This window comes from Nyctibius grandis, chromosome 8 (assembly GCF_013368605.1).
Source record: "Nyctibius grandis isolate bNycGra1 chromosome 8, bNycGra1.pri, whole genome shotgun sequence".
In the NCBI taxonomy this organism is placed as follows: domain Eukaryota; kingdom Metazoa; phylum Chordata; class Aves; order Nyctibiiformes; family Nyctibiidae; genus Nyctibius; species Nyctibius grandis.
Window position 1 is genome coordinate 33902062 of NC_090665.1, and position 20684 is coordinate 33922745.

The following is a 20684-nucleotide window of genomic DNA, read 5'->3' on the forward strand; positions in this document are numbered from 1 at the left end:
CAGCACCGGCCCCAGAACTGAGCCCTGGGGAACACCGCTAGTGACCGGCCGCCAGCTGGACTTTGCCCCATTCACCACCACTGTCTGGGCTCGGCCATCCAGCCAGTTTTTAACCCATTTAAGAGTCCACCCATCCAAGCCCCGGGCAGCCAGTTTGTCCAGGAGGATGCTGTGGGAGACAGTGTCGAATGCCTTACTGAAGTCTAGATAGACTACATCCACAGCCCTGCCCTCATCTACTAAGCAGATCACTTTGTCATAGAAGGAGACCAGGTTGGTCAAGCAGGACCTGCCTTTCATGAATCCATGTTGTCTGGCCCCGATGCCCCAATTGTCCTGCATGTGCCGTGTAAAGGCACTCAGGATGATCTGTTCCATCACCTTGCCTGGCACCGAGGTCACGCTGACAGGCCTATAGTTCCCTGGATCGTCCTTCCGACCCTTCTTGTAGATGGGTGTTACGTTTGCTAATTTCCAGTCAGCTGGAACTTCTCCAGTTAACCAGGACTGCCGGTAGATAATCGAGAGTGGTTTGGCAAGTTCATTTGCCTGTTCCTTCATTACTCTGGGGTGAATCCCATCCGGGCCCATAGCCTTGTGGGTGTCCAACTGGCACAGCAGGTCACTAACCGTCTCCTCCTGGATCATGGGAGGTTCACACAGCCCCCCATCCCTAACTTCAGGCTCTGGGGGCCGAGTCTCCTGAGGACAACCGGTCTTGACATTAAAGACCGAGGCAAAGAAGGCATTGAGCACCTCTGCCTTTTCCTCATCCCCTGACACTATACTACCCTCCTCATTCAGTAAGTGGTGGAAGCTCTCCTTGACCCTCCTTTTGCTGTTGATGTATTTGTAAAAGCTTTTTTTGTTGTCTTTGACTGTAGCAGCCAAATCGAGCTCTAATGAGCTTTGGCCCTTCTAATCTTCTCCCTACACGACCTGGCCACATCCCTATAGACCTCCCAAGTTACCCAGCCCTTCTTCCAGAGCAAGTAGGCTCTCTTTTTTTCGTTAAGTTCTAGTCTAAGTTCCCTGTTTAACCAGGCCGGTCTTTTTCCCCGACGGCTTGCCTTCCTACAGACTGGGACAGCCTGCTCCTGAATATTTAGCAATTCCCTTTTGAAGCATGTCCAGCCTTCCTGGACTCCTTTGCCCTCCAGGACCGATTCCCAAGGGACTCGGTCCACCAGCCTCTTAAGCAGGCTAAAGTCAGCCTGCCGGAAATCTAAGGCAGAAGTTCTACTCTTGCCCCTCCTTACTTCCCCCACTATCGAAAACTCTAACATTTCGTAGTCGCTACTCCCAAGACGGCCACCGACCCTCACATCTCCCACTAGTCTTTCTCTGTTCACAAACAACAGGTCAAGCAGGGCCCCTCCTCTAGTGGGCTCATTTACCACTTGCATGAGGAAGTTGTCCTCCACACATTCTAGGAACCTCCTAGATTGCTTCCTCTCTGCCATGTTGTATTTCCAGCAGACATCCGGCAAGTTGAAGTCGCCCACGAGTACAAGGGCCGGCGACCGGGCGGCTTCTGACAGCGGCTTGTAAAACACCTCGTCCGCCTGCTCATCCTGGTTGGGTGGTCTATAACAGACTCCCACCGTAATGTCCGCCCTGCCGACCTTCCCCCTGATCTTCACCCATAAACATTCAACCTTGTCATCCTCACCATCTTCCTCAATTTCAACACCATCTTCCTCAGTTTCGATCTAATGGGATTAAATGATTTATAATGATGTGATCGTAGGGAAATATTTCTTGCGTTTTGCTGTAAAACAAACAGAAAACTGTTAGAGATCTTTTGTGTCATGTGGTGATCTGAGGTGAAACTGCAATATGAGGAAATTGTCTGCCAGAGTGTTCTGTTGGTTTCTAATTAACATATTATTTATGGCAGAAATATGATGGCTCAGTCAGATTTAGATCTAAAAGAGACGACTCTGAAAGAGGATTTGAAGTTTTACTTCATGAACCCGTGTGAAAAATACAGAGCAAGACATCAAATACCATGGAAACTGGCTTTGCAGATTTTGAAGATCCTTATGGTTACTACACAGGTAATCCTTCCTCTGTTTTTACTCTTAGAAAGTGTAGCGATGATGTGCAGGAGAAGCAGGTCTGTGGTTCTGGGCTTTTGCATCCCTGGGTGTTTGTTACTGACTTGAACTTCCTGCTTCAGTCCAGAGAGAAAAATACTGTGAAAGGTGTGTCGAGAGGGAAGAATAACATAAACTAAGTTACAAAAGCCTCGTGGAGATTTTTGTGGCGGTATTTGACCAGGTATTTTGCTGTTTTTAAGATAACAGTTTAAAGCAAATTACTCTTCCCACTAAATCCAACACCGTCTTCAGGCTTGTCATCACAGTACCGCTCTGTGTTCTGCTTCCTATTACCTTCAGAGATTATAGTTTCATTGGGCTGTTTCAAAAGTGATATCTCTTGAAATCTAGTCAGTAACTTGAAATGTACATGTTCAGTGTGAAATGCTCTGGTCTCTGGTGATGGTGGGGATGACTGGGCTACAGGAATCGGACGTGCCCCTCGCTTCTGTCACCGGGTGATGCGTTTCAAACAGTCAGGTACCTAGATAGGTAGAGGCAAAGAAGAAGGCGGTTTTTAACCGACAACACTGCGATACCAGTACAGTTTAACTTACAGTCCACTAAGAAGTAGTGACTGGAGGTCGAGGGAAGCAAAATGGGACGCTTGTGTAAGTAGAAATGATTTTTCTGGACCTTTGAAATGCAGGACTCTGACATCGGACACTTTGCAAGTACAGCTAAATATACAACTCCTAAAAACATGCCGAGTTGCAAGATTTCAGGTTTGTATTTGGCTTGCCTGCTAGGATGAAGCGTAAACCCGGCTTACGTGTCCCTGTGTTTTATCGAGCACTCTCGCTCTTCATCTCCCCGCTGGAAGGACATGGCGGGCTCTCTGGCCCCGATCCAGCCTCCGCTGCTGCCCGGCTGGAGCTCTGCCCGCAGGCTCAGGCTCTCTAGGCAAGGCTGGCTCAAATGGGCTGTGTACACTAGTGCTGGCATAGTTGCTACCCATAGTGTCGGAGCTGCTGAGAACAGGGTGCAGCAAGCTGGGGTATCTGTGCCTGACTGAGAAGCAGAAGAGGCTTCTGTCCCAGCATGGGGAGTAAGTTTTACTCCAATGCTGTAAAGCCCCAAGGGAGTCCCCCAGGGAAGCCCTGCTGGGTATGTTTTATTTCTCTGTATTGCAGCTGGAAGATCCCTGATTTTTTTTAGAGATACTAACTAGAGTGCTGCAGATTTATTTGTAGCACTCTGATTTTTTTGCAGTGAACTGAAGATACAAACAGTTGATGTAAAACTTGGCTAAAAGTATGAAGATTCAGTTCTTAATCTGAGGACTGTATATACCCAGCAGAGCTGATGTCCCCATTTCTCTGTCCTGGCTGTGGCTTTGCTGTACAACCAAACAGCCTTGCGCTAAATAGTCCTGATGCGTGTATTCTTTTAGCCTGGCCCAGATCTGAGCAATTACTGTCTAGGACAAAAGATGACGTATTCTAGTGGAGGGGGAAAAAATCTGGTGTGCTTTCCAGTTTCCATTGTTTTGAATGAAGGAATGTGGATGTTAGTGGAGCCTGCCTGTTTGCTCTGGGGGTTTTCTATGTTCACGGTTCTTTGCTTGCAGTTTCTTTTTTACTTCTTCTCTACTTGTGCCAGTTTCTTGTGGGGCTTGGAAACTCTGTGCAGTAATGAGACAGTTTCACACTTCCTATTAGTAAGAAGTGTAAACCTAGGATGAACAGTGAGCTATTTGGGGCTTGCGATATCCTCCTGCTACTATGCCTGTGAAGAAACTCTTGTTGCTTGATTTTTCAGCATCTAGGCTCCATTTATATGTTTTCCTTGGTTGTGGTGGGAATGGGAGCATCCATATGGTAGGGCAACACAACTCCTGAGTAGTAACTCAGCTGCTGCTTCTTATTATAGCTTCCTTAACCAGCACCTGGGTCAAGCAGGTGATGCTTTTTGTTGCTGTGGGGTCCCACATAGGTTAGCTCTAATCCTGTGCCATGCCAGAGGTAGGAAGAGGGTGCAGGAATTTGTCCCATAGCAAAGCAGGGCATTTCTGGCGTAGCAGGCTGCGCTTGTAGGTGAGCTGTTCTTCCATTTGCATCCTCAACAAAAGTTTTGGCAAATTCCAGTTGGAGTTGTTGGTCCAGGATGTGTGAAAGGTGGCAGTGATCTAGCTGTCTGTTTAGTTGTTGCACTGTAAATTTTAGAATCAGTGGGAGACTTTCATTTCTGTTTCTCTTACCATGCATGTGGTAACCTTGACTTTAGTAGTCTTATGGCATTAGTTAACAGATTCTTTGCTCCTATTGTAGCAGGGCTACAGCAATAGGCACATTTCTGCTTTATATTTACTATAATTCAAAGCTGTTTCCAAAATATTGCTGCTTGACCAGTGTTCAAAATCTGAATTTGTTTTTTTTCTTCTTGTCAGCTTATCTTTTTTGGTTTAAGTAACCAGTTGGTGGTCTCATTCAAAGAGGAAAACACTATTGCTTTTAAACACCTATTCCTGAAAGGCTATTCTGGAGTTGATGAAGATGACTACAGCTGCAGTATATATACACAACAGGATGCTTATGATAGCATTTTTTATGTTATTAATCAGGTAAGTGTGTGTGTTTGTAATAAACAGTGTTAAACCTGAAGCTATAGCTATAAACTTCTGCTAAGGTTCTGTTTTTCTGTCACCATTCTTGGATTTCAGTTCTTCAGTGAAGCAGCGCAGGTGGAGTATCCTCAGTTTTGTGTTGTAGATGTCTGCATTTTTGTCTCTTGGAGACAAATCTAAACCAAAATGTTAGTTAGTGGGCAGTACTGAAATCCAGAAAGTTTGAAAATCAGTCATCTTGCATGAACTGGAGCCTTTGTTTAAGTCTTACTTTGAAGAGGTACGGGCTTGAATATACCTATGCATGGTATTAAAAAAATTTGTGCTTACAGCCATGCTGAATTGCAGCTTTGTAGTGAGTGCCAGAGGCCTCAAAATGGGGAATACGGTACTTCCAGGCACTCGCCCTGGTTAGGGATGGTATTTTAAAGAACAGTCCCTCTACAATTGTGGGAGGAAAGTGAATAAATCTAGGATGAAAATTCAGTAAACATTTTTGTATTAATATTAATACATTTAGAAGTCATGAGATGAAAGACTGTGCGTGTGGAAAATGAAATGCCTCTTGTGTTCTGGGATGACGATAAGCCCAGAAACGGTTCACCTGGGATGAACGGAAAATAGCTTTAAACCACCTGTTGTTTTCCCTGACCTTGGGACATCAACTCTGACACTTGGTTTAGAGCAGTTTTGCTGCCATCAGTTACGCCCATCAGTCGCAATGGTGTGAAGGCTATACCTCCTTCTTAAACCCGCGCTTGGGTGGGGGCTTGCTGCTCCTTGGCCACCTCCTCTAAGCGACAGCAGAGCCATAGACAGACCAAATGTGCTGTCTCTGCTGTGCTGGACAAGGCCAAGACTCTCACTCCTGGTATGTTAAATGAGTGTTGAAGTAGTTTTCTTAAGTCTTCCTTTGAACTCTAGATATTGCCACTATTTCTGCTATGGACTGTGCTTTTTTTTTTTTCTTCCTTGCTTGCTTTGTCTCGCTTTCCTTCTTTTGTAGGCACTAAGACTGAGGTGAAGTCCAGATAGAAGACAGTAGAGAAATAATAGCTTTATATCCTCAAGAATGAGCCAATGTGTGATACAGGCATCAGCAAAAGGTCATTTCATAAAATGTCTATGTTGTATAAATGTAGACATATCCTTTAAGGAGATGTAAACTTGTGTAAACTGGGTTCTTTAGTGTTCTGTGGTGTTCCTGAGCATTTTTTAATCACATGTAAGGCTTTGAAAAGTGTGCCTCCAGGTAAACATTATGACTGGTGTTACTTTTTTGTGGTTTTTTGTTTGTTTTGTTTTTTAAAGGATGCCTTTTAGGAAGAGACAAGCCAGCTGGCTCCTAAGCTAAAAGCAATGCTTTTTTGTTTTGAGATGCACAGCGAGAAGCCATAGGTTTTGATGTTTTGAGTTTTATTTTGAATTGTGTGGTTTGGTGGGGGGGGGGGTTGCAGGGGTGGGGCAAGCAGAAGGATATGATATTACAGAAGATAGTAATAGTGCACAGAAAAACTAGAGTTGTAAAAATGGAATTTTAGGCTTTGTATAATGTGCTCCTGTGATATTTTCACACTCTACAAAAAAACCCTATATTTCTGCTTGGAAGAGTACACAGCTTTTGCTTACTGTTCTCTACGGTCCAGTTTGGAAGCTTCTATTATAAAGAAGCTGTGCAGAGTTGTTACACTTGTACCCTGCCTGCGGCAGAGTCTGCAGGACCAGGATGTTCTGCTGGCTGCTCTGTCTGAGACTGCTTAGAAATGTGTAAAGGGAATTTTGCTTTTTCTGTTGTTTGAAAGTGGGATGTGAGTAACCCAGAGCCACATGTTACACTGTCAGGAGGGCAGAGCCTGAAAGCACACGTGGACAGAGCAACAGCTGTTAGAGGCAGTGATCTGGAGATGTCCTCAGAAGGACGTGGAGTTGTGACTAACTACTGTTTCCACTCACTTGACCTACCTTAGTCAGACTTGCCTTCCTTAGTTTACTTTAAGATAATGTTCTGACAGGGTATGGAGGCTGTGCTTTTCTCCCAGGCTGTCTAAAACCTGTTGGAAGCTCATCTGTGAGGAGTCGAAGCAGCACTGCGAGGCAGAGCTTTGGATGGAAATGTGGTGGTTCCTGTTACAGTTCTTTTGGACATGGAGCATGTGGTTGTTAATGACCCCTGGGTCTTAGTACTCTGCACAGTGGGCTAGTGGCCATAATGCCCATAGGAAGGAGGAAACAGGATGACACTGAATGATGCACAATAACAAAGTCCGTGTTTAAGGGGAAAACAACCTAATCTGTATCAAAGGCAGCTGAGCAGTTGTTCTAAGGAATAGGAAGCCTTGTCTGACTTCCCATGTTTATTTACTTCAGGCCTCTTGGGAGGTAGATGCTTGCTTTAGAGCAGACCAGCGCTATACGCTGCGCCGGGCTCTTTCACTAGGTGAGGTGATGATAAAAAATAATGAATTACTAGATGTTTATGCCTTCTTCCTCAAAGGGACAGGGGTCTGTCTGGCTTCTCTTGGACAGGTAGCTGGTGCTAAGCTGAGCTGGCAGAGAGGTCTTCATGGTTAGTCATTGATCTCCTCAGCTGTTGAGGAGCCAAGAACCATGAGGAGAGCTGTGCCCCAGGGTTTGCCTCACTTGTGCAGGACTGGAAGGTGTGACTCGAGGATCAGAGGATATATCTTGCTTCCAGCAGACACCAAGGACGTGTGGAAGGCAAGGCAGGAGAGGACTGGCCTTGAGTGGAGTTCTTTATTGGTGCTCAGGGCTCATCCATGCGTGGATGATGCTTTGCTTGGTACAGCTTTATTTGCTTCCACTTCTAGTCTTTGTTTTCAACCGTATCTTAACATATGAAGAAGGTAACTTGTGCTTTATTTAGAGTAAGTGAAAAAGAAAGTGCCTTCCTCACAGGCATGTTTCAGTTGCTTCTGTGCTTGTGGAAAGCAGGCAGGTTAAATTACTTCTGGAGGCTGCCCAAGCTCTGTGTATGTTCCTTGGTTGCTGGTTATTTAGTGAATGCGTGGCTTCCCTCTTCACACAGGGAGCAGCTTTGATTCTACTCTTGGGGTGGATTTGATAAGAACTGTCACTTGGATTGTGTGCAAAGCAAAAAAGTTTCAAGTGGTGTGAAAACTAACACCTTTGTGAGATAAATACATAAGATACCCCTGGAGTGTGTGTGGTTAGTAGAAATACTGCACTGAAGTCACTGCCAGGCATCTAATTAAAAGCTGTCTGCTGGCTTGCTGTCTGGCACATGGGTAATCATTTGTTGGCAGCTCAGTAGGTACAGGGCTCCCAGTCACTGTGTCACCAGGATGCCAGTCACTACTAATAGTGGCCAGCAGCCCTCTTAGCTTCCCATGAGATATCCACTCTCAATTTACAGACTTTATGTGAAAGTAAAGATTTTTTGTTTGTGTTTTTTTAATGTGAAATGCTATATTGATACACATAACTTTGCGATTGCAAGTTACTATCTAATGCAAAAAAGACTACTATCTCTAACTTCTGCTTCTGTTTTGTTTTTTTTAACTAGTACAAGCAATTAAAGAACATATCCCTGGGGGCGCTTGGTTATGAACATGAAGGATCAGGTTTAAAAATCTGTAAACAACAGTACAAGAAAGGCACGATGCTTCCTTCCAATGACACACTGAACATAGATGTTTCTACTGAAACAGGTATGATGTGGTTGTACTAAAAATGTCTTGCTGTGGAGTACTTGCATTCTAATGCTAAATCAATAAAGTTTAAGACCAATAGCTTTTTCCATGGCAATCATAGGAACATGCCTTTTGCCTGTTTCCCTCTTCGTTTTTAGTACCTGCCTAGAAATAGCAACTGTTCAGACTATAGGAAGCTCTTTTCAGCTGCTGTCATCAGTGGGTTGTGCTTGGGTTTGTGGGGTTTTTTGTTTGGTTGGGGTTTTTTTTTTTGTTCCCCCGGCTCTGTGCAGAAAGTTCAAATGCAGAATTCTGGATGCTGGCCAGTCCATACCTTCAGTAGGTGGGTGTCCTTACCACCTCTGAGCTGAGTCCTTGCTCTTAGCCTCTCAAGATTTACTACTTTAACCTGCTTCTCATCTTGCTAGCTGGGGCTCTCTATAGTAGATATACTCAAAATTAACATTTTTCCTGATTAGGACTTGCCATTCAACCTGATTATCTCACTTCTATGCTGCTTTGTATGTGAAGTTTTTAAGATTACAGTTTTTCCTCTTCTCCTCCCAGAATGTATCTTTTTTAAGCCACAGGAGCTAGCTGGTGAGAATGCTGAACTGAAGCTGAACTCCTCTTTTTCCAGTCTTGAATTTTACAGGTAAAGTGGTGGTGGGGAATTTTCTTATTTTTAACTTGTCCTTTCATGTGAATATGGTGGGTTCTGAGTTGTGCAGTTTCCTTGCTTTGTGTATGTGTGTATTTTTGTGTGTATGTATATTTATATACTTGTTAAAACATTCAGGCTTATACAGGTTGAAATCTCCTTCAAGCTGAAAGGCATCGCTCTACAGACAATCCATGCCCGTGAGTTGCCTGACTGCTATGCATTTCAAAATACTGTGAGTATGGGCTATGGCACTTCTAACACTGTATAACAAGAACATAAGCTAAGGGGTAGTCATCATCCTTACATTTAGACTGCAAGGGAAAAGCAGTTGAGCATGTCCCGGCCATTACCCCTCCTTCCTGAGGGTTGCTGAAATGGTGTTGCTGTGGGACATCATTATTTTGTATCATATTTCAGCTGGTTACTTCATAACCTGAGAAGGAGATAAGTAATTGTTACTCTTCTAAAGGTTAAACTTGAAGTTTGGCTTCTTGGAAGACTGCTTTTTATGCTATACGTGACATGTTCTCAAATTATGTCTGCACCAACACTTACGGTGACAGCTTTCTTAAAGCTTACCTGACCAACAAATACTAATGCATATTATGTCAAAGCACTTACCAAGCTTTCTTTATGGAATGAATTTTTGTTAGTCTTGTTTCTGATATACTCTTGTGTTTCCAGATAACTTTCAATAATAGAGCCCACAGTGGAAAAATCAAAATCTATTTTGATAGTGACACTGATATTCAAGAATGTAAAGAGTGGCACATATTTGGCTCTGGTAAGTATGGTGCATGTGTGTTTGTATGATAGCAGTGTTACACATCTCCTCCTGTCATTTCCCCTGCTCTATAACAGTGTGACTAGCAAGACATCCCCCATCCTGTTCATCAGTTGATATGAGTAAGCAAAGGAAAACACCTGATTTGGGTTCACATGATGGTTTATAAACCTGTGGATGAAAAGAATACAGTACAGAAAGTCAAACAATTTTGTGATTGCAGGTCATGGAATGAGGTGGTATTTTTTTTGTTTGGTTTTCATTTAATGGTGTTGGTATGGGCCAAAGTCTGCATTTCTTTTATCCTGTGTAGTTGTAACACTGTTGGAGTACAGATGGACAGATGAACTTGGTGTAAAAATGAGACACTTGTATTAATATACCCATTTTTGGTTTTATTTTGAAGAACTTGAACATACTTTTCACTCTTGTGGCCTAATCTCCGTAGTTGCAGAAAGAATATTTTCTTATAACCCATCTGTTTATGGGGTGAGAGTGTTTAAATGCAAAATCTGTGACATTTTGTAACAGTTTGCGCTCAGAGAGATGTTAAGACTAACTCCCTTTCTTTGATTCTTTACAGTTCTCCAGAAAAACACTCAGTATATTCTAGTCTTTGATGGATTTGTCATTTTAAGTTGCTGTGCTTCTCTCATCCTATGCACACGATCCATTGTTCTTGCCTTGAGACTACAAAAAGTAAGTACAGTGCTTATAATCTCAGTGCTTATTTTGTCCTTGTCTTGTTTGCTGCTAGTCTCGTCAAGTGATATGTTTTGAAATATTGGGTAGTATATCTGTTGCAGGACATTGCTCTCTTACTGTATCTCTGTCTCTAGAAAGGATGTGTAGATGTCTGTGATGAACACTTGCTAGCTGAATGTTTTTAATTCTGTTTGTGTTGTGCTGTAATACAAAGTATTTTGTTATATCTCTCAAGGGCAAAAGGAGACTTTTTTTTTTGTCCAGGACTTAATTTTGTCCGGGATTTTACGCAAAAAAAAAAAAAAAAAAAAAAAAATCAGTGTCTTTGTGCTGCTCACAGCCAGAACATGAATTCTTCCTTTCCTGGCTTCAGAGTAGAATTCCCATAGAGGTCTTGTTATATATTAATGCTTTAATGAACATCCCTCAAAGCCAATTCTAACTGGAGAAAATGTAAAGCATAGCACATAGTTTAACTCTGGCTGGGTTTTTTGGTCTCTCTGGGGCTGGAGCTGCCCTTTTTCAGTTCTTCTTTCGTTCCTCTCCCTCCACAATCCCTGATGACCATCTATGCTGTCACCTTCCCTGCTCACCCTCCTTTGCAGACTGAGACTAACCCTGTCAGACTTCATCTCAAGCTGCATGTAAGCAGACTCAGCTCTTCTGGTCCAAATACTGATGCAGAAACACAAGCTGGGCCCTGAGGTGTGCCAGCTTATAACCATTAATTGATAAAAACTTGGGAAGCATGTGGCTTATGGGAGTTGGAAAAAGAGTTGAGGATAGGTAGGATATGAAAGCACAGATACTTGTTTATCTTGTTCAGTATATCCTTTTGTAGCTTGTAAACAAGATAAGGGTGAAGAGGACACAGTTTAGCGAAGGCATTGTCAAACTGCTGTCAGGAATAGGGACATCAGCATTTATTCATGAGCAAAAAGAGCAAGTGAAAGCAAATACGCAGTGTTGGGTGTGGGAAGTGATATTGTCGGCTCTATTGGAAATGAGAGCTCTTGCTTTACATAGTTGTGTTTGAGTTATTAATTCTCTTTTTCACTCCTTTAGTTGGGTGGCCTTGCTCTGTTGGAGCTGGATAGAAACTCTTTTGAAGGGGGCTAAAAAGGGGATAACAAGCCATGGTTAGGCTAGTGGGGATTGGTTATGAAGTCAGCTGTTTTGTGGAAAGTTGATTTGCACTGGCCTACATCAATGTTAATTTTTTTCTTATTTATTTATGTTGGTATTGAGAATGAGTTTTAAGCTATTGTTCCAGAAAATACAATAGGAGAAGGGGGTATGTGAAACTTGAGCATTGCTATACTACTGGGGTATCTGTACTTATTTGTCATCTAAGGTGACCTGTAACTAAACACCTAAATGCTTGTCAATAGAGATTTGTCAGCTTCTTCTTGGAGAAATACGAGCGTCATGTCTGTCATGCTGATCGCCTGGAGTTCATAAATGGATGGTATGTCCTGGTAATAGTCAGTGATGTGATGACAATCATTGGGTCAATCCTAAAGATGGAAATAAAAGCCAAGGTGAGAGTTTAATACTTCAGATAAAATACTAGTCTTGTTACAGCCATGTGTGATTTGTTTTAACTTGGTGACAAATGAAAGTGAGTTATCATAGTCACTAGTCATCTTGTTTACTTTTGCTAGTTCTTATTTCTTCATTTCTTAGTGCTAGTTTGACTGATAAGTGGTTTCAGTCCCTTTTCCCCAAAGTCTTCCAGTAAGACCATGTAAGCCATTTAAACATTTTATTTCCACAGTGCTAAGTCCCCTAATCCCTGGTATGGGACCTGTGGGTTGACAGTTCCTAGCAAGAAAAAACAACTTGGGTTGTGTTATTTCTGTAAGTAGTAGTAGTACATATTGTACAGGGAAACCAAGGGTCACCCCCTTGAGTAAAACAGGTGTCTCAATGGCTTGTGGGACTGGAAACAGGGCTGTTATACCTTGCTTTCCTGGCCTGTCCAAACTACAGGCACAGACAATGTTACCTGCTAGTCCTTGACCTCCCAGTCTGGGCTTGCTGAAATCAATGTGTTTTGTCCAGCTGGCAGCTCTTCAGGGATATTTTTTTTTTTTTTTTTTTTGGTGGTGGTTTTTTTTTTTTTCTCCTTCAGTAGAGCTGTGTGTCAACAATTCATGTGTTCACAAAACTTTGTATTCTGGGAAAACCAGGGTAGGTAGTGTGCTGCTCCTGCTTCATGTGTACTAAGGCTCAAAGGGCGGATGCCCAGAGTGGCCTTCAGAGGAAGCACTTGAGAACCTCCAGCTGTGTGGTGAGATGGGGTGAGGAGGGTAGGAAATCTTGAGCTAGATGGGTACCTTGTGCTTACTGCAACCAGTTCTAGCCTTCTAAAGTAAAATGCAAGTAGAATTAGTTATAAACTTCACTGGTAGTAAAAATCATGTTCGGGCTCCAAACAGCTGGCAGCCTGTTCAGACGTAAATGCAAGTAGCATGGAAAGGGCTGTAGTCCTGAGGCTCACTTTTCATTTAAATGATTGCTCATGTGTTCCTAAACAGTGAATGAGAACTTGTTTGCCAAACAATAGCGTATATTAACTATTTTTAAACAAAAATTTGGAGATATTCAATATAATATTAAAACTGTGTCATAACCAAGGTAAAGGCTTTAGTTCTTCATGCGAAACTACAAGAATATCGGTGTAGATGTGCTTTCATTTGCAGCACTATTGCATTTGCATGATCTCACTAAATAACTGCAGTTCACTTTTGTCTGATTTTTGTGATGTAGCAACATCCTTTCAGTGTTGGACTGCCCTGCTTTGTTTGTTTGAACTGCTGAAACTTGAATAGCTGTCAAGCTGACATACCTACTGATTTGTAACTTGACCACCTGCTCTGTTTGGATCCCTCAGAACCTCACAAGTTATGATGTCTGCAGCATTCTACTTGGAACATCAACTTTGTTTGTCTGGGTTGGAGTCATCAGATACCTGGGATACTTTCAGACTTACAATGTAAGGCAGGAGTCAAATGTTCAACAATTAAAGTATATATTTGTCACTCTTACATCTCTCTAACTTGTGGCTTTTTCCCCTTCTCCTTTCTTTCACCCTGACATGTAGGTGCTCATTTTAACTATGCAGGCATCATTGCCCAAAGTGCTGAGGTTTTGTTGTTGTGCTGGGATGATTTATCTTGGCTATACTTTCTGTGGTTGGATTGTCCTGGGACCTTATCATGAAAAGGTATGTAATCCTTTTCTGGTCTAATGATGTGTGAATATCTGTGTGTGTGTAGTTCCTAGTTGTAACAACAGAAATAAGTCTTGAATTCATGTTTCTGTTTAAAAGCTATAACATGAAGAACACAGGAGTGTTTCTCCTTCCATGTGTACCTCCTGCCGCCTGCTCTGTTTAACAAAATAGCTGTATTCTTGCTTTCACTGTGTGCTTGACCTCAATGTAATCTCAAATACAAGGCTGTGTTTGTGATGAGTGGATGGTTTATCCAGGCAGTGTCTGGCTGGGGACTGGATGTAAATTGGTCTATTATCTCTTTCGCCCTCTTCTGGCAATCCCAGTTCAGTTGGGTTAAAGAGGCACTCGTTCACCATTCCCATTTCTGGGAATCTCCTTGACTCTGACTTTGTTTTTCCAATCTTTCCTGTGCCATGTAACTTCAGCTCCTAAATCTTGACTCATAAAAGGGTGGATGAATGCTTGTCTTGTTTACTTTGCTTCCTGTGTGTGGGTGTGTTGTGAGGGTTTTTGTTTCTTTGGTTTGTTAGTTTTTTTGTTATTTTTTTTTTTTTAAGGTTGATACTGAAGTGTGTGCTTGGTATGTGGTCTTGTCTGAAACCTGGGTACAGCAGTAAGGCTTTGTATATTCCAAAACACAAGCAAAAAAACAAAACAAAACAAAACACCCTGCAAAGCTTCCTTGCTTTTTTTTTTTTTTTTTTTTTCCTTGGCACATGGCTTATGTGGCAGCTTGAAAAAAGGAAGATACCTGTTGTGATAAATTCTAGATGTCCATTAATCAGTAACAAACGTATGACTTCTCATTCTCAATTTCTGGTTGCACACGGTATATATTGTAACAGAGACATGTGCTGCAGTGCTTGCTTCAGCTTCTCACACCCACAAGGCTCAGATTCCTCTAACATAATGTAATTCTCTCCTTTAAGAAATGTAGGTATTCAGTCTGCACATCTTGTCATCAACTTAAAACACATTTTTCCATGGGATGGGGGATGCTGGATGCTGTGGGGTCCTCAGTCATACTGGAGGCTCAATTGTTTATAACAGGCACAGCATAAATACTGTTGTAGCTTCCCTGCAGCAAGCGTGTTAATTATCTGAGCAAAAGGAAGTCAATAATATGCTTACCTATGGAAGCGTTATCGCAGAGGGATGCCGAGGAAAGGCTCTGTGGCTGGGGGGGGGGTTCCCGTGGCGGCAGTTCCCCGGGCCCCCACGGGACGGCGGTGTGACACCGCGCGGGGCCGGTGCGGGTACGCAGGGGAGAGGTCCCTGGGCTCAAACATTCTGAAGGCCTTAGCTCAAAAACATAGAAATACGTATGGTTTTTTTTTTTTCCCTTCTACTACAGACAGAGAGGGAGTGGGTATCCTGCAGTTTGTGTTATGTCAGTCCAGGGGTTACAGGTGAGCAGTCCTTAGCAGGTTTCTCTCTGTACACATGCATCAAAACTTGTGGGTTACTCCAGAATTATCCATGCCATGCACCACTTTTTCTCAGAAAATGTGCTGCTGGGTCTTATAAGGGCTTTAAAAATAATAGTAATTAAAAAAAAATAAGCTATAGGTAAGACCAGACCTCCTGTTCCTGTGCAATAGTATGTTCTCCTTACAAACAAATTCCTCTTCACATCTTGTTTTCAATATAGGACTGCAATTCAAGCGAGTGTAGTCATTACTTCATCGGTAATAGCTACATTAAAACATTGTGCATTAATTCATATTGTCCAATAAAGTATAGTTAACAAATGCGCTTATTTGGAGGGACAGAGCAATGATGGGAAGTGTGGTTAACTGGTTGCTGAACGGAATTTAGCTTCAGGGCATGTTCCAGCCTGGGGAAATGGAGTTAGCAATTTAAGAGGATGTCCTCGAAATGGAGCCACGATTTTGTCCAGGGTGTGCTTAGTAGCTTCACAGTACAGCTATAGCTCTTACCTACAGCTCAGGGTTTTCTGAATGGCAGATGTCTTGCGGTAACACCATCTAAACCTAGTTCAGACCGTTTGAACTCTGAAGGCTATATGCTATCTCTAAATTCTTAAGACAGTATTGATTAATTACCCCTATTCCAGTAATGCTGCAGAGCTGGGCAACCAGAGCATGTGGATACTGTTCCCAGCATACGACCACTGATTTTACTGTATAGATTCTGTGAAATCACTTTACGTGCTTCGGCAAACAGAAGTGATATTTTCCTGCGGGTCTAAAATAGCTTAAAATTCAGTAACTTAAACTTTCTGTGGTAGTCAGTTACTGGCTGTTTTGCTTGTTGAGCATCACGAGTTTATTTCGTGATAATAAATCTTCTTATTTCTGATGTCAATGTATAATGCTTAGCCAAGATTATATTTCTGCATGGTTCCATTACTGGCATGTATGTTTTGGTCTGAATGTACAGGAAAGAAAATGCTGTAGCATTTGATTGACTGGGTTGGCTTTTTTCTTCTGCTATGAGTAAAACTCTAAAAAAAAAAAACCTTAAATTTTGTTTTTGTAACACTTTCCCTTTAGTCTGGGTGATTGATCTTCACATTCTGTTACTAATTTGTACTCATTATTTTCTAGTTTGAAGATCTGAACACGGTGGCTGAGTGTCTCTTTTCTTTGGTCAACGGTGATGATATGTTTGCAACATTTGCTCAAATCCAGCAGAAGAGCATGCTGGTGTGGGTGTTCAGTCGGTTATATCTGTACTCCTTCATTAGTCTGTTTATATACATGATCCTCAGCCTTTTTATTGCACTAATTACTGACTCCTATGACACCATAAAGGTAAAACATTTTTTTTTTCCCCATTACACTTCCAATCAGTTTTATAGTCGCTCTTGTTAATCACTCAACACCATACTATCTAGTATTAGTTATGATGACTGGTGAGACTATTAAAATCTTTTAGCTTAGTCTGTGTTGAAATTGGGAGGATGACTGGGTAGTCATCCAAATGACTAAGCAATAATTGGTTTGGAAAAATCATCCTTAGTGCGTGTCACTGCCTTGTATTTTCTGCTGCTTCACCTGGTTTCAAAAAGGTAACAGCTAATGGAAACAGAAGTGGAAGGATGAGCAGACAGAGTCAATTTTTAAGTATAGTTACACAGAGCCAGATAAGTCTTGTTTAGAGTGAATGTTTCTTCTTGTGGCACCAGAAGCTGAGGTCAGGAGGGGTTTGCTGGCATCTCAGAGAATATCCCCTTGGCAGGAATCTGGCAAGGGCCAAGCAGATAACTCTGAACTCATCTGGGTGTCCAGGCTTGCTTAATGTGCTGCTTGGAAATGTGTGATTAAAAGGAAATGTCTTCCAAAAGGCCCACTACTTCTTGTTCAAGTTAAAATTGCGCCATCCATTTCCAGTACAAACTGACTGAAAGTGAAATGACATTTTTGGTAATTACCTTTTGGTTTTGTCCTCTAGTGCGCTCTCCTTTGTGCTACTGGTAGCTCCCATAACCAGTGGGAAGTCAGTGTGGATCACGCTCTTTAGCTTTTATTGCATTCTTGTCTTAGTGTCAGATAAACAGGCCAGCAGAATAAGTCTAGTCTGACATGAACCACAACTTCCAGACTGAGCAAGAGCTCCACTGTCTAAGCATCTCAAAATACAACTTAATTGTCTGTGCTTCTGAGTTTATTGGATGGTCTGACCTGCGAAACAGTGTTTTACTGTTACTCTTCCCTCTGAGCACTTCATGTGGATCAGTGGGGAGCCATTTCAGTGTGCTGAACTGATGTTTTGCAGAGCATTTCTTCAGCATGGCAGTGCTGAATATCCACATTAGGGCTCTTCAAATCCAGCATTGGGGTTCCTAGGGAAAATCAGCCCAGAGCACTCTCAGTGAGCACAGCAGCTGATGTGTACAATGGAGAATCAATGCCAATATGACTTGAGAACACTTGCTTGGTCTTATGGACAGCAAGCAAAATGTAAAAGAATCTGTGAACAATGTGAATTTTATGTCATTTAGATTGCTTTGTTCCACCAGCTACATATGTGGTGTTTCCAGGACAGGATTATATTTTCCCGCCCCCCCCCCCCCTACAGCAGTACAGAACAAATGAACCAAATAGTCTGGTTTTGGCTATCACACTCCAGAGGAAATATTAAAACACTTCATGCACAGTGATGTAAATAAAATGCTTTCTCTTTCAGAAATACCAACAAAGTGGGTTTCCAGTAACAGATCTACATGAATTTCTAAAAGATCGTCGCAGTGTTGGTTACAGAAAAGAACAAACTTCCATACCATTTATCTGCTGCTGTAGGAGGTCAGTAGGGCGTTTTTTCTCAGAAGTACACCAGTTAGCTTCTCACTGCAAAGTGCTGTTTCACAGACACTGGAGCATCCAGAATTCAGCCCATGGAATATTTGGACTCTGTTCCTTGTGTGCTTTACTTGGTGTTAGATCTTTAGTCTGCTGATGGTGCGGGGGTGGCAATTCTGAGCTTAAATGTATGTTTTAAGTGTTTTGCTCATACAAAAACTGCCTTGCAGAAGCTGGTGGAAGTTGATGGGAGGACTGCAGAGTATAACATGGAACTTCCAAGGAGTCAAGAGCAAACTAAGTCTCTTAGGGTTTTGCAAGTCTTCTGTTTCTAAAAAGCTTTCCCACTAGACTGGGAGTAGTAGCAGAAAGCAAGAGAAGGTGATTCAGCCAGGGACCAGTACTTAATCCCAAAGCTACGCTGTGTCTGTGAGGCAAGCTGGTTCAATACCACCTGTCAGAATATTGGAAAGACTCTTGTAGATGTCTGCCACCAAACTCAAGCCTTTGGAGGTCTTAGCAGTGGTCCTTTTTAAGCTGGTGTTGGTGAGAGATGAACATCTCACCTGGTGCTTGCTGATCTGGAGTCTATTCCTTGAATTCTGTTTCTGAGGAAATCAAACACACTTCTGAATCACTGATTGAGAGTGGAGGGATCTTGTTACTGTCCCTGGGCAGTCTGGGAGAATTCCTGCTTGTGCACAGAATGATCATGGGGGCTGTGCAAGGAAGCCAGGCTATGAGAGAAAGAATAGAGCTGAATGTGAACACTTGTTCAATCCTGACTGGTGTAACAAATCCTATTTTAGCAGAAGGACACTTGCCTACCTATATACTGAGGCTTTTGTGAAAGGCAGCTTTATACTTTTGATGTACTCTGGCAGAGGGAAACCTCATAGCCAAAAAGGAGTATCTGAGATGATGATGGGCAGGTATCCCAGCAGTTGCTGTGGATGCTTGAAAGCCAATTAGTTAATAAGAACTCTAGCCAGGTACAGCTTCAGGTTTCACATCCAAGTCATTGTGCAGGATAAGAGGTTTTTGTCTGCTTAAGCATAATAAATATGCTTTATTGTAATACACTGCAGAGTATTGAGGGCACAAGCCTGGTAGCTGTAGTACAAATCTAGAGCTTTTGCTACTATAGCAGTTTCTGCTTGATTGCCCCAGTGCAGGTGTTGGAGCTGTACGCTGAAATGGGAGAGCACAGAACAGAAGGATCAAAACTCAGCCTGGTTTTGTATGGGTAAATGCTTCCTATTGCATTTCTTGCTGAATGAAAAACTGAATTTTTTCTTTTGCAGACAACAGAGTGATGACAACTTGATACTTATTAATTAATGATTACACATTGAAATTTGTCACCAATATATGCAAAGAAAGTATGGAGAAGAATAATTCTCCAAATTGCAATGAAGCCCACTGTCTGGACCTGCCTCATTGTGAACAGACTAATCTTACCTAATTAAGGTGTTGGGGGAAGAAAAGCTGCTAACGTGACATCAGCTGGCTGAGCAGGAGGAGAGCCCAGAAGCTGCAGCTGGAGGAGAGCTGTGAAGAACTCTGTATTCTTGACCCAAGTTCTGTCACGTTAAAGGCGGCGGATCCTTGAGCAGCGTCCGTGGAAGCTCTGTTTCGTAATGACCTCTAGGAGGAAGGAAAGTGGCCCTGAACCAACTGTTATTCTTAATAAGAAAAATAAATAAATGAAAGTAATTTTAAAAAATAATGCCATGCTAAAAAATATAAAATAAAACATAGTCAAGGAGAAGGGAGGAGTTTTTCACTTAGTGATGCATTCAGTATTGAGACTGTAATTTCTACTTGGCACAATTAATTTCCTTGAAATAAATGTATGTAAAACTACGGAGCTGCACAGAAGTGCAAATTAGTTGCTGTTCTCCCTCTTGTTTATAATTTTAACACAAACCATTTATAGATCACAATCTTCTTTTTTACCAGCTTTACTAAAAACAAAAGCACCTTTTCTTGTTTTTTGGTGTGGGTTTTCTTGGCTTTGAGTCCTTTCTATTATATCCACAACATTTAATGTGCACTGTGTCCAAATTAACCTTACTGCTTTAGCTATAGGTAAATACTTCTTTTGCATGGTTGCAAACCTCCATAGTGAGCATCATGTGAAGGACGATGAAAAGATTATTGCTCCTTGGTTTTTGGTTTTTGGTTTTTTTTTTAATAGTATTGCACTGTTACGTTGCCATAACCTGGAGGACAAATTCAGGCAAAAAACAATGCCAGGGAGTTGGCTTGCCTAACTGCTGTTGTTTCAAGCACATCTGAAGTGGAAGAAAATAATGTAACTGAGTGGCAGTTGGTTTCTTCAGTTTGATTGTCTAGGTGGCTTTACAGATGACCATCCCAAAGTACTGGGTTTTTTCCCTTTGACCTTTATAGAAGTTTTTTTCAATGAGAACAGAGCACTTCTGGTAGCTTTAAAGCACTTCCAGTATTGTACTGCATAGGTGTTACCAGGTACTTCTGAAGATGTTCAGTGGTACTGACTGCCCCTAGGGGTGGGTGGACTATTACATTAGATGCTCCCCTTTGTCTGCATGGGTATCTGCTCCCTAAAAGCAAATTGTCTGTAGCAGATGATGCTCTCTTCAGAGTGTGTTGGCTAGGACTTGTTTGTGATATGTATCCTTAACTATCGATGGACTCTTTG

At 42.2% G+C, this 20684-nt stretch overlaps 1 protein-coding gene across 1 annotated transcript; it reads left to right on the forward strand.

Moving 5' to 3' along the window:
* Nucleotides 1–1898: 1898 nt before the first annotated feature.
* On the forward strand, nucleotides 1899–19339 carry MCOLN2 (mucolipin TRP cation channel 2). Its single transcript, XM_068406255.1, has 13 exons — nucleotides 1899–2060; nucleotides 4492–4665; nucleotides 8213–8357; nucleotides 8907–8994; nucleotides 9139–9235; nucleotides 9688–9787; nucleotides 10371–10486; nucleotides 11884–12033; nucleotides 13389–13490; nucleotides 13599–13721; nucleotides 16304–16510; nucleotides 17886–18001; nucleotides 19303–19339. Exons 1-13 carry the CDS (start codon nucleotides 1905–1907, stop codon nucleotides 19337–19339), a joined length of 1611 nt encoding a protein of 536 aa, XP_068262356.1. The 5' UTR covers nucleotides 1899–1904.
* The last annotated feature ends 1345 nt before the right edge of the window (nucleotides 19340–20684 follow it).

What these genes read in the sequence shown, in the direction of transcription:
- MCOLN2 (XM_068406255.1), top strand. Translation starts at nt 1,905, where the DNA reads ATGATGGCTCAGTCAGATTTAGATCTAAAAGAGACGACTCTGAAAGAG. An exon ending in AGATGTTTCTACTGAAACAG is followed by an intron (nt 8,358 to 8,906) that starts GTATGATGTGGT and finishes TTCTCCTCCCAG; the next exon opens with AATGTATCTTTTTTAAGCCA. An exon ending in TCCAGTCTTGAATTTTACAG is followed by an intron (nt 8,995 to 9,138) that starts GTAAAGTGGTGG and finishes TAAAACATTCAG; the next exon opens with GCTTATACAGGTTGAAATCT.